The sequence below is a fragment of the Centruroides vittatus genome, unplaced genomic scaffold, assembly GCF_030686945.1.
Source record: "Centruroides vittatus isolate TY-2023 unplaced genomic scaffold, ASM3068694v2 scaffold_373, whole genome shotgun sequence".
Lineage (NCBI taxonomy): Eukaryota > Metazoa > Arthropoda > Arachnida > Scorpiones > Buthidae > Centruroides > Centruroides vittatus.
This window is the reverse complement of record NW_027122704.1, coordinates 1173569-1188485: the sequence shown is the minus strand read 5'-3', so window position 1 is coordinate 1188485 and position 14917 is coordinate 1173569. Positions and strand designations below refer to the sequence as shown.

At 31.6% G+C, this 14917-nt stretch overlaps 1 protein-coding gene across 10 annotated transcripts in view; it reads left to right on the top strand.

Moving 5' to 3' along the window:
* Positions 1-14917, top strand: part of LOC136988659 (calcium/calmodulin-dependent protein kinase type II alpha chain-like) — a 205537-nt gene that overhangs the window by 79859 nt on the left and 110761 nt on the right. For all 10 annotated transcript variants that reach the window (XR_010882794.1, XR_010882793.1, XM_067286576.1 and 7 more), the window contains exons 5-6: positions 6131-6196; positions 13682-13754. Coding sequence is in view for 8 of the 10 variants with exons in the window: in XM_067286576.1 (XP_067142677.1) it covers positions 6131-6196; positions 13682-13754 (139 nt within the window). In the remaining 2 variants the exon portion in view is untranslated. The remainder of the gene's footprint in view (positions 1-6130; positions 6197-13681; positions 13755-14917) is intronic.

Below are 14917 nucleotides of genomic sequence, written 5' to 3'. Positions count from 1 at the left end.
GGAAATTCGTCTATTTGTCTATCTTACCGATCTAGGGACTTCCCCTTTTCCAAATTTTAATATCAACTTAAAATGATTTAAATGAACGAATTAGAATAAAACAGTTTATTATCCAAATCTCACAAAATGCCAAGGAAAAGAGGAAGAAGCAATTAAGTAATTAAACTAATTTATAAAGGATTAAAAACATTAAAATGGGAAACATCATACCCCCCTTTTGGATTTCTACAATGTTTACACATCAAACAAAGAACTTAGTCAAAGCAATCAATGAATAATGATGTGACTCATCTTTGTTTTGTGACAGTTCTCATCAACTCAATGATGACTCTGCTGAAATTCGATGTCAGTACCAAATAACAAAATAAAACAATCATCTCAGCTATGACGACGACACCACCAATAAATCATCATTGGATGACGAACCTTCTCATGCTGGAAGTATTAAAAAGGAGAGCGCCAGCCCGACCAAAAAAAATACTCAAGACAGAGAAAAAGGCAGAAAAAATACTCAAGAGAGAAAAACACTCAGGAGAAGGAAGACACAGAAGAGATACTACAGACGAGAAGAGAGAGTGCTATCAGCCAGTGTAGCTAACCGAGTGCGTCTAGTCTAGTGGAGGCTAGGCCAGTCCAAGCTAATCTAAGCTAGTCTAGTGGAATCCAGTCCAGTGCGAGCTAGTCTAGTCCAGACTAGTGTGGTACGGCAAAGAAGACAGAGAGACAAGACAAAGCGCACAAGAGAGAGTAGACCAGAGGCGGTCAGACAGAACCAGGACAGAGGAGAACCAGAGAGACAGCAAAAGAAAGACGTATAGAAAGACAGAGAAAGAGAGAGAGTGAAACAGGATCAAGAGACTGACCAATTGTCTGAACAGACGAGAGAGGACATCTAGTTTACCTGGTATGTTGTGAGTCACGTAGTTCGAATACCCCCCCGTTAGGTACCCCCGTCGTTGTATAGATAAAGATATGCAAATTTCCAAAAGTCAGATTTGATAACTTTGTTCTAAACCTTCATTTTGTTTTTGCTAATAAATTCCCTTTAATTGATTATATCTGACTCTGTATTCTTCCTCCTGAGAGGCTCATTCCTGGACTTTGGAGTGACTCTTACCCTCGTGCCTTAGTCATTTACTTTGTCTCAATCGGTGGTGTGTCCAGTAAAACACACCTGGTGGCAGGACTCTACCCAAAACGTGCGTAATAAATCATAGCGGCCCCGAACCCCACAATAGCAAAGGTAGAGAGTGGGCAGAAGATGTCTGATGTTGCTGGGCAGTGTGGCTTGAACAGGTCTACAGTAGACCACAGTTCAATCTTATCTAAGAAAGATATTGTATAATCAAGAAGACTCAAGCAGCTAAAGGAGTAACAAAAATTATATCTGAGAAATAAAGAACATTGAAGAGCTCATAATGGAACCTGGAACTGATCTGACAACAGAAAAATGCCAAGAAACTTGGCAAGATATGTTTTCTTCTGAAAAAGAGGATTAATGCCGATATCTGCTATTAATTAAAGATCTTTTGAAGAAGTGGGAGGATGTCAGAACAACGGTTTTAGAATGGCATCCAAACCAGGTTGAGGTTAATAGGCTTAGGGATCTCTACAATTAGAATGCTATTAATTACTTCCAAAAAATCCGGAAGAAGAGAGAAAAGCAATTGACATTAGACAGATTCTTTAACCCCCACAAACGGAAAAACATGACTAATCCTTTTTATGATAGCATATCTCAAAATTATATTTTAAACATTAGGAAGAATTTTTCTCTCTGATCTAACAAGCATAACTAATTTCACATTTCAGCATGTTGTGAAAACACTATAGAATCCAATATTGTCCAAACTTTCCAAAATGCTATCAAATTTTTATCATCATTAGCAAGAGTTTTAGAAGATCAGTTCAATAATATGATTTTATTAGTGGATTAAGATGTACATTGTATCATAAATAAAACAATATTATTAAAGAAGTATTGTCAATAAGCAAAAATTTCACAACATATAATCTATAATGTTATTAATCAAAGCCAAACAATTGCTGTAATGAATCGGGCATAAACTAAATGTGTGGAAGTCCAGGTAACATAACTGGCAATGCATCCACATGGTAAGCAGAAGTTGGGGGTTCAGGTCTAAGATGACCAGATGTCCCGATTTTTAACAATTTGTCCCGTGTCCCATAACATTTTAAAAAAGTCCCGAGTTTTGGAAAGATTAAGTTTTTGTCAATTATGTCATAAACTTATGTTTAATGTTTAAGATTCATAAAGATCATTTTGTATCACACGTATCAGTACCAAGGTGTGAAGAAATAAAGAATACTGAGCAGACAAACCCTTTATGTTTGTGACAAAGACCGACAGAAAATGGTTTGGGGCATGCAGCTACAGCAATGGAGCAGTGCGTGTTCACAGGCTGTCCAAATGAGCAAACATTTTGTTCGTTGCATGTTACATGAACGCGTTTTTCTACGGTAAATAAAGTGTATATATCTGATAAATCACAACTAAGTGTTGAGAATTTGAAAGCCATATTATGTGTGAAATATAATTTAACAAGTTCTTGCAAAAAATTTCATGACATTAGAGAGTTAAAGAGTTTTTAAAGATTTATAATAGTATATATATTTATTATATTTGTAAATTTTACATATGTTGAAATGTAAAAAAATATAATGCAATACAATTTCTGTGTTCTTTGATAATAAAATTTTGTTGTTCTAGAACAATTTTTTTTCAACAGGACAACCCCCCCATAAATTTTGTCCTACTTCACCAATGTTAAAATCTGGTCAACTTATTCAAGTCCCATTCTGGGTTGATTATTTTCTTCAAGAATATTCGAAATTATTTAATAAATATTAATTTAATTTTAATTATTAAATTTAATAAGACATTGCACCTAACATGTACTGTACCTCTAGTACCAAATTGCTTAGAATTTAAATATTAACAGTAGCAGAAAAATAGCCTGATTTATTTTTTGCACTAATAACATTTTCCACAATAAAGTCTAGTGATACTGTTATATTCTCTTGCAAATATTATTAGCTTTCTGTAGTTTTTGTTTTTCCCAAATTATTTGAATATCAATGGAATATTCTTTGGCAAGATTAAAGGCAAATTCTCCTCTTTTGAATTTTTCAGTTTCAAATTATTGTTCTTGTAAATATCTTTTTCTCTTTTTTTTTTTTTTACTCTTTTAGAAAAGTGCAAAACCCACAAACATTTATAAAATTGGGAACAATATTCTAGAAAAAAATCTTCAAACATTTAAGATCAGACCTATTGGACTATTGATATTAATTATTTAGTGTCCACTAACACATACAAACTAAAAACAAAAAATCTCTTCACAAAGTTTACTTTTTAACAGTACTAATTAATGTACAGCATCTAATGTTTCTAACTGATACTATAAAAATTTTAAATATAAGAATATCATATTACACTATGATATTCTTATATTTCTGGAAACTAATACATAGATCCAGGAAATGGTTAATGGAACAAAGCATTGTGGTCATTAGAGCAGACAAAAGCAAGTCTCTTGTTTTAATGAAGGACACATATACTTCTGTGATACAAGGGTACATCACGGACACTGACTGTGAAAGCATTGAGGATGGATACCTTCACAGGTTACATGCCTGAAACGTTTCACATAAACAAGCTTTGCTAGAGAGTGGGGCTTGCATAGGGCGGTGGTGGCGTCTTCTGACACGCCTAGGCTTTTTGCCTTTGCCAAAACCCACAAGGAGCCACCTTCTCTTAGGCCAGTCCTCGATAAGGGTAGATTGCCCATTAGGGCATTAGAAACTGCAGTACACAAACTCATGTGTGACCATATAAACACTTATCCTTGGACTATCAAGAACCCGATTGAGCTGATTCAGCCCTTGAAGACTCTTAGCACAACCAACCCCGCTTGTATCACAGTTCTTGATTTTGTTTCACTATACCTGTCTATTAAAATCCAGCCATGCTTCTGCGAGATCAGGGATGTATTACTCACCTACTCCGGTGCCTCCGTACATTGCAAACGCATCTTAGAGCTAGCGCACATCCTATGTTACTCGTCCTTCTTCCATTTTAATAACAAAACTTACCTACAAAAGCAGGGTGTCCTCACGGAGAGCCCTCTTTCAGGGGATTTATGTCAGCTAGTAATCAGGAGACTTGAACATCAAATTATTTCTTTGTTCCTTTTCATTCTTATCATATGGAAAACGGAACCCAACATCAATCAGTTCATTAACTCGATGAACAACAACCCGTATGGCCTAAACATTAAATTGGACCAAAAAAGCAACACCTCTGCACATTTTCTCGACTTTAATCTTCAAATAAAGGATAATGGGATCACATTTAAGGTCTTTTACAAAAAGTGCTATGTACCACTGTTCATCCCCACTAACTTGGAGGATCCTTACTCCTACAAGATCATGGCTTTTTGGGTCTTAACTAAGCGGGTGTTCACGCACCACTCTAATTATGAAGACACCATGGCCGAGCTCAGACACATTCAGGAAATGGCCACACATTGGTATAATAGGAACTTAATATACAATATTGCTTGCACTTACACGCAGGAACACACATGCCACTCCCAACGACCTTGTGGAGTCTTTGGATAACAACCATGCAAGACAAATCATAGGGTACAACCACCATTTTGATACAATATACAGAGAAATTTCCTCCATCACTAAAACTAAGATAGCTTACAATAGGCCAAGATCGGTTTACGGCTTACTCCGCAATGGAAAGGACACACTTGACTTGAAACATGCACTGGGGGTATATGCTGTCCCACTTTGGGATGACAGATTTAATAGCTGTTTGGTTTATGTGGGCTCAACCAAATGCTCCTTTCATAAATGGCTTCGTGAGTGCAAATGCGACATTGACAATAAAAAACACACCACCGCCCTTACAACTGTTGCCATGGAACCGGGAATCACAGCTGATCTACAAAGTGCTCGTCTGATCAGACTCTCACACCGCACAGATCAGCTCAGAACCATGGAGACTCTCGAAATATATAAAGGGGGATTACATAACACATGCATCAACTCTAAGGATGCAGTCAACATCTCTCACACATGGACATTTTGTTATGAGGGAATGCACCCCTACAACTGATTACGCATTGGGTATATTTCACGTGTATTCACTGTTTCGCAAATATGATGTTACACTGTTTAACTATCATTTCAGCACGAGCATAATGTTCCATTTTCAATCTTAACTTTGCTATTCTAAATTTTGAATTGCATTCGTTTTGGTTTCTTGTTCCATTTCACACGTATTCAAATTCTTTATAACCATAGCCTGAGGAAGACCCGGATGGGGTCGAAAACGTTTGCTGTTTTGTAACCATGTATCGCTGGAGTTTCAAAGGTTTTGTGTGATGAATCATATTACAATAATTATTAATTTTGATTTTTATTATTTTTTAAAAAGTAATTTTAGAAATTATTTGTGTGCTAAGAAATAGTCAACTTTCTTCCTCTCTATGCTACTGTAGCTAATGAATAATAGTAGATAATGACATACTGCACAACTGCTGTATTGAAGATTTTGTTTTAGCATGTTATTTCTCATTTTCATTATTAAGTCATTCATGAATGAATTGTGAACTGGATAATATGAGCACAGCTAATCCAAAGTATACTGAGTATATATAATTTTTGGTAAATATTACCTATGGTGCAAAATGGCAGCTCGTCTCTGATTCCAGCAAACAGAAGAAACGAAACAGTGGGGATGCATGTTCTAACCTAACCTAACCTATTCTAATAAATTACCATAATTATTACCAACCAAATTATTGGAATAGGTTAGGTTAGGTTAGAATGTGTGTCTCCACTGTTTCGTTTCTTCTGTTTGTTGGAATCAGAGACGAGCCGCCATTTCGCGCCATAGGTAACATTAACCTAATTTTTTTTTAAATTTCTGTAGGGGCAAATGTTTTCAAAAACTTTATTTACTCATTTTTTTCTATATTAAAAAATTTGTTATTCTGAAAAATCATGAAGTTGTTTTAAATTTTATAAGAAATTATGATCTTTCTATAATATATAAAATATATATTTATTGATAATATTTTTTTTAAAATAGAGTTACTGGAGGGGAACTATTTGAAGATATTGTTGCCAGAGAATATTATAGTGAAGCTGATGCAAGGTAATAACATTTATGATATAATTCTATATAAATAACTTTTCTAGTTTAAATTTACAGAAAAATTTAAGTAAATAATTAGATTATATAATATTGCCAGATTTTTAATTAGGATAGAATGTGAGTAATTAATTAATTTAGAATATTCTGGAAGAAAAGATTAATTCAGAGTTTAACTTAAATCCACAACTTCTGTTTATTGTGCAGATGCACTGGCAATTACACTATCTGGACCTCTGTTCACTCTTAACTTCAAAGCAGATTCAGGCAGAATATTCTAAACTAATTTATTTGTAATTATTAAATTTAATATATGATGGCTTAATTGCCTACCTTTAGTACAAATTATGTAATATCTCAAGTGAAAAATCTGGTGGTATCATTTTATTATTGCTAGACATCAGATTTGGCTTTATATGTAATTAAATAATATCTGATATGAAATTTTAAAAATTTTTAAACTTTTTTGAAAGTGTCAACTATTTGATATTAATCATTTAGTGGCCACTATCACATACTAACTTAAAACAAAAAGTCTCTTCACAAAGTTTATTTTTTAGCAATTCTAATATACAGTTTCTAATGGGTCTAACTGATAGGTATACTAAATAGTTAGCTTGGATGTCATGCCGACAGTTGTATTAACACAATTAAAACTTCAGATAAGGAGGCATTAAAGAACTTAACAGAAATACTTTATTTGTGCTAGCGCTTTCAACGTAATTTACACGTCGTTCTCAGGCAGTTTGAATAACAAAGACAATTGATATTTGTATATTTAAAAGGTTAACTGATATTTGTATATTTGAAGATTTTGTATTATATATATGAGGTCTAACTGATATTTGCTAATACAAAAATTTTAAATATACATATTACAATAATTACTACTCAATTGGGCTATTACATAATTTGCATTAAATATAATTCCATATGAATGCAAATTAATTTTTTAGTAAATTCAAAATTTTAGGACTCATTTTCATTGATACAAGGAAGACATTTCAATCTTTTGGCAAGAAGTAGCATCATGTTAATTTGGAATTTGACAGTGGAATGTAAAAATTAATAAACATTGCATTGAAGTTTCTCTATTCTGTGGTTACTTAATTATTATTTAAATTATATTGAATCTGTAATTTTTCTTTTAGTTTTTTTTTCAAAGCTTTAATCTACTGTATTATTTACACTTTATATTTTAAATATCACAATTGTTTCAGTGCACTTTTTCTAAAAAAAAAAGTAACTTCTAATATGCATATATAGTGACTAAAAATTTCAGGAAAAATGTAATAACAACTAAAAAACAATGTTTAATACTATTAATTGTTTATTTGTTTATTTCTTGACAAGAACATAGCAGGGCAAATAAATACCAGACAGTATTGTCTGTTAATTGAAACATGGCCTCTGACAAAAGGAAGAATTGCTTTTTATGTTAGCTCTACTCAATCTGCTTCAAACATTAGGAACAATAGAGTAGCTCAGTTTGTTTCTACCATATCAGTCACCAAACAGAAGTTTTCTTACTGAACAACTTCTAATACTGTATACAGTTAGCAATATTTTCTATGCTATCTGTCAGTACAGCATACAGACACTTTCCAGCTGAAAATAGCCCCGACTGCATTTAAGTTTTTTTATTTATATTTAAAATCAATACTGTTTTCCTAATGAAAACTTTTTCTGTACTAGATTATTTTTAACCACTGTAACTTCTTGGAAACCTTTTAACCGATGCTATATCACCGGTTAAAAGGTTTTTAAGAAGTTACAGTGGTTTCACCCCGGTGTGTATAGGTGGATTATCGTAGATTATTTTTATTCTTTGTCAGCATTATTTTTGTTTGAGTTCTTTGATTAATGTTATTTATCCCAATTTTTTATTAATTTTATTATTGTACATTTATTTTATATTTCTTGAGCAAACAATAATGTCTATTTGTTTTAACATTTTTATAAATCTGCACATCTTTTTGAGATCCTTTCTTGTAATAATATAAACTCTTTTACACTCACTTAAGGAAGGATTTATAATAAAATAATATGAGAAAAAATATTTGGAAAATACAATACTCTATATTCCTCATGATGAGCTCTGCCAAAATGGGTGAGAGGGAGAACCCATTGGCACTCCCTGGGTCTGTTTATATATTTTGCCATTAAATTGAAAGTAATTGTTTTCTGTAATGAGAAAGAGAGCCTCTCACAAATGTAACATGTATGAGAGGCTCACATACTGGGTATCCAGAGTTAAGTAGCAGTACATTTACAAGCATGACAACTTCAAAATGTGGCACCGATGGATATAAGGAAATTACATCAATTTTATACAATCAGCACGAGCAAGTGGGAAGGTTCTTTAATTTTGCAAAGATTTACTTGAATTATTTGAATGTTGGCGTGAAGTGTATTTTACGATCATTTGTTTACAATACAATAGGTATTCTTGAAACCGTGTTTTCTTATATGTTGAGCATCAAACACAAGACCGTGTTATTTATTAAACACTTGGCACTTTACAATACAATAGTTACACAGTATTTATTAGTGTTGCTTTTTTCACAAGTATTTAATATAATGTAAACTTTTCTAAATTTGTTTGTGTGTTTCTAGATAATCATCAATTCAAAAATGTTATTTTAATTGTAAAGTATTTCATTTCTATGATTTATTTAAAATTCTTTTACAATTGATTGATTGTAGTTCCAGCTAGATTTTGTAATGAAATTATTCCTGTCTATACTACTTATCTGTTTTAAATAAGTAAGGTTTGACCAGAAAACTTTTCTGATAATTTTAAGTTTGAAAACATTAACAGATAAAATAACATAAAGTATATGTTTTCTCATGAAAACTGGATGAATGGAAAATATTTAAAATTTAGTAGTATAAGAAAGTGACATTAAAAAACAATATATTTGGCTGATTTATTATTAGCACACAAATAGAGGATACAATTCACATTTTGTTGGAGAGAGTCAACAGTAATTGAACTTATTAAAGGATATTTGTATAACAGTTTAAGCAGTTTCAAAATGATTAATGTAATTACATTAGAAATAACTCACTACTCACCATGCCAGAACTACTTCAAAAAATTACATACACAGAACCTTTTACAGTGTAGTAATGCATGAATGTCGACAAAAGTTTGTCGATATTTACGTGTTATCACACCATAAAAGTTCTGTGTGCATAATTTTTTACATTAGAAATATTTTCATTGTTAGCATTAACTATACAGAAGTAATTCTGTAAAATGTTGACTTACTGAATTATAGAAATGGATCTCATTAGGGTCAAAAAAAATTTTGCTTGTAAAAATTTTAGGATTCTACATACATCCTAAAGCCCAATGTAAATACTAAACCTGATTAATTATGGTTGTTTGGTTATTTTTTTACTACTATTAATAATTTAATATTAAGTAATTTGGTATTAGAGGTAGATATTATGTGCCATCTCTTATTGAAAGTGATGATAATAATAATTTAATATTTATTAAATAATTTTTAGAACAGTCAGAGGTCCAGGTGGCTGACTGGACCTCCATCTGCACCACACAGTAAATGGAAGTTGTGGGTTTGAATCCTGCTCCAGGCTGATTTTTTTTCTTCCAGACTGTTCTAAAAATGATTTAATAAATATTAAAATATTATAATTATTAATTTTGAGAAGAAATGGCACTTAATGTTTACTTCTAATATCTAATTATTAATTGTTTCAAAAAATAGGCAGATTAATTACAGCAATTGTTTGGTTTAGTATTTTAGGATTCATTTGCATTGATCCAATCTTTTTCAATCTTTTGGAAAGAAGTATCAAGGAGTTAAATTATAGATACACCATTATATTTCCAGAGTCTGCACAGTTAATTTCATCTATAATTCCCTGACTTATTAATGTCTCTGCATTTTTCCTTTCCATTTTTCCATTTTCCCATTATGTAATATTTGGCCAAGTCTATATAAGCCCATTTTGCACACAATTATATAAATTTTTTATTAAAAAGCACTTTATTCACTTATAAAAAAAATGAAAAACTTTGTGTAAAATCAATTACATAATTAGCTATGTCATTTCTACATTATGTAAAAAATTTCACAATTTAATTTAAAATAATTTGTAAATTTTATTTAAACAAGAAAGATTTGCATCACATCATAAAATCAAATTTTCTTAAAGCGAGGAGGTGGTAAATTTAAAATAATTCAAACAGAAGAAATTGCACACTCCTGAGAGGGAGAAATCACTTATCGCGTGCTATTTTAGGTTCAGTGCAGACCCATTTAAGGTCATTGCATTTCTTCCCATCCTTCCCTGAAACTTAGTGGGAGTGGTGATTTTTGGCAGAAAAGCTGGTTGTTGATGGTGTTTTTGAAAACCTGATTTTAACTCTACGATGATATTTTGGTATACTTCTGAAATTCTGCAGGCCATCTGAAGATGGAAATTTGTAGTTAGAGAGAAGACATATCATAGATCATTAATCTGTCAAAATTGGCATGATTGCTTCTGGTCACATACAGTATGTGGAGATAAAAAATACAATGAATAAAAACAAATGAACTTCTTAGCAAGTACTGGAGGAAATATAATTCATCACACAAAACTTTTGAAAAACCATTTTTAATCTTAACTTTGAATCACATTCGTTTTGGTTTCTTGTTCCATTTCACACGTATTCAAATTTCTTATAACCATAGCCTGAGGAAGACCCGGATGGGGTTGAAAACATTCATTGTTTTGTAAACTCATATCACTGGAGTTTTGAAGGTTTTGTGTGATGAATGAATAAAAACACGTGAATTGTGTGAGATCTACCACATGGTCCAAAATGTCCTGTACACAATTATTTAAGCTGACTGATGAATTAACCAAATGTCATGCAGATGAAAAAAACTGGGAGGGTTATGTACGGGACACAGTTGCAATTGGTTAAGATGTGAATCTGTCTTTGTGTTATTGGAGGAAGAATAAGATGTGAGTGAATAAAGTCTTTGTGGTTACCACATTCCAAGTCAATGTCTGTTAGTTCGGGTGATGGTGCACTCGAAATATTTGCGTCGGAGGTGATACGCTTGATTTTCTTATGCACTCTATACAAATCTGCATCATTTGGGCTCTTCTGATTCCTTTAAAATTTTTCTTTTCAATTATATATGTTTCTTACGTTTCTGTTCATATTTCTTTTGCAATTTCCTCGACATTATGAGAATTTTCTTCAACTCACACAGTTATCGGCTTATAACTTTACAAATTCTATTTTATTGGTAATTATTGCTAAATAATATTGTAGATCCTGTTATTCTGTACAAACCAACACCTATCTCTCAGTCCTATCTCTTCACGATCCAAAGTTTCACTGCCACCTTTTTCAATGTTCAGTGCAGTTTCAGTGCTACCCCTCCCCTGCACAGCTGCACACACTCCACTACCTACCATTTTAAATATGGACATAAATCTTCTATTCAAAATTTAAATCAGTAGATTATCATTTATAGTTTACAAGAAAAATGGCAAGATTTGTCATGCTTATGTTTGGTCGTTCCAATTTTCATACATCCTCCTATACTGAACTGAATTTAAAGACGTGTTTGGATCAAAAAGGAGTGAGAGCAACACACAGATTCTGTGATATTTGCAGATTTCCTGACTTTTTTTGCTGAAAATTATATAAGAATTATTTAGGCCTATTAGTATTTGAATTATAATATTTTTTAAGATTGTTTGTTATATGCAGGGCAGTTATAAAATAACTTGACCAATTACAGTCAAATCTCAGTTTACAAACTTAATTTGTTCCTAAAAGTTATTCAGAAACCGAAACAAATTTTCCCATAAGAAACAATGTAAATGGATTAATCCATTCCTAACCTCCAAAACAAAACCTTCTTTTCTTTTTCTTTTTTTTACTTTTTTAACTGTATTTCATGCATAAAATGACTATAAAGGCAATATAATATATATATATAGTTGGCAGTGACAGAACATTTTGCTTTTAATATATATTAAAAGCAAAATGTTCCATCATTGCCAACTGAAACCAAAACTAACACTTACAAAGAAGTACTATAAATAGAGACTTAATTCTGACTGCCAAGATGAAATATAATCAAATCTATCAAGATCGGCAACAAGTACTTTATCCACAATTTCCAAAACATTGTTTTAATTGAATTGATTTTAATTTTAATGTTAATTAATTTATTTATTTTATTTTTAGTTTCAGTATAGAGGCCAGTTTTAATTTTTATTTTATTATTTTTAGTTTTAATTAACTGGTTACCTAGTATTAATAAACATTAAATATTAATATTATAATATTATATATTATGTTAATAAATAATTGGCATTCAAGAATTTGTGTATTTAAACACAAATTCTTGAATGCCATTTATATTACATGAATATCAATTAATGTGGTATTTATTAATTTGACTTAAATTCAACTGTGGTGCATACTGAAAAACAGAAATAGTATCTTTCCCACATGTGCATTGAAATGTAATTTAAATAGCGGTATTGTTATGTTACGCAATGTGATCTTGAAACCACTAACTTCTGAATCGATAGTCCTGTCATTGATTGGTTGGGCCATAGACTTTCTTTAACACCAGAAGTATAGGTGACAGCAATAGCATACAGGGGATGAAGATCCAGGGTTACTCAGAGGTATTGCCTGGGTGTGAAAAGAGGGGGATAGAAAAGGGCTTAAGATAAGAGGCGAAGGGGAAAGGTAAAGTGAGATAAGAAAGGGGATGAAAGGGAAGTATCATGGCGTCTGCGTCGGCATTTATCAACAAAAAATAAAATAAATACAAAGTTGTACACATATACAGAATCTTCCTGACACTTTCAGGAATTTACAATAATATAATACAGCCATTTGGTTGTAAGTATTATGTTTATACCTAATGTAACAGAAAACAGATCAAAATGAGGAAAACAGCAAAGATTACATTCGTTCCAGAATTTGTCAATTGTAAAGTTTACAGAACACAATAAGTATAGGGAGTTGGTGTCTTATGCTGAGTAGTTTATTTAAAAACTAAGTTATCATACAGCAACCAGAAAAAATATGGTGTTCAAAATTTGGGGTGGAATACGTGTTACATTTACATTAATGGTAAACGTATATGGATAGAATGCATGTTCTACCCAAATTTTTGTATATTACAAGCTCATGTCACCCTGTACTTATCTTGCAAAAGTTTCAATGGATTCCTTGCTTTTCACATTTCCCAGATTACTGTTAGTTTGTCAATTTACTTTATGACCATCCTGTATATAAAACAAAGTCTAATGTTTAAATATTAATCATATTTTGTGATAATTGACTTCAAAAATATCAAATGCTAAGATACACTGAATTTTATATAAGATAGATATATGAAAATTATAGACTTCCTATGTATTACCACAATGTATATGTATGTAAAATAATGAAACTTTTATTAATAAAAAAAAAATTATTATTTACAGTCATTGCATTCAACAGATTTTGGAAAGTGTACATCATTGTCATCAAAATAATGTAGTTCATCGAGATCTTAAGGTAATGAAGATATATTATTTTATTTTTAAGTCTGTAAAATTTAATGATTAATATTTTTTTATTTTTATTTCATATTCTTAGACATTAGCATTATGAGACAAGTAAATCTGTTTTAGGTTTTCTATAAATTTGATATGTTGCTTTCATTATTTTCAACTAGTTTTGTACACATCTTATAATTAATTCACTAATGCATAAAGCTTAATTTTAAAATCATCTGAATCAGAGAAGATGAGAATTATTTTATATTAAGTTAGTTTTAGTCATTGCTGGTTCTTCAGGAGCAAATTTCAGTTTATATGTAAACAAATTCTGTAAATTATTCACTTTATCTATACAGTCAACTCACGTTAATACGAATCACTAGGGGAGCAGTAGTTAGTTCGCTTTATTGAAACTTTGTATTAACAAATTTCAGGGCCAAGGCTGTATCATTTAAGGCAATGATTTCCAAAATTTTTTGAGCCATTGCTCCCTTGGTTTCATAAACTTATACACAATGTCCCTCCAACAGTACCCCATTGCCTTTAATCCATCTTTCTTGTGTGAGAAAGGCTTGGAAATATTCTTAGAAAAACTTTTCTATGAATCTCACACTGTCTTTACCATGCATTGTTCTCCACATCTGGAAACCATTAAACACGATGTTTCTTCTTGTCTGCTTTAGCAGAGGAAAGGGAAACGTTGTCAGTGATCCCAACTCTCACCTATGGTTACTATTCAGTACCCTGTCTCTGGCATCCCCCACCACTCACATCTTTTGGCCCCCTAGATTTACCCACTACCCATGGGTGGTGGCACCCACTTTGGGAACCACTGATTTAGGGAGTTAAGGATTAACAGACAATTGAAATCTCTAAAATATAATACAGTATTTTGAATTAATTTACTAAATAAAATTAAATTTATTAACAAAAACAAATTCTAAATGATTTTTCAAATTAAACAAAATGAAGAGCAGACTATATTTGCCATTTAAGTGTGGAGTAGTATATCAAAATATAGCTAAAATAAATTTGCATTTTTTTCTGTTGAAGATTATTTTAAAAAGTAGAAAATATTTTTGGCACCAAAAGAGTTTAAAAAAACAAGAACAAAAAAAAAATTTGGTGCAAAGTAACCAAACCCGACATCTCTGTATTCACCCACTAATATGTGAACTA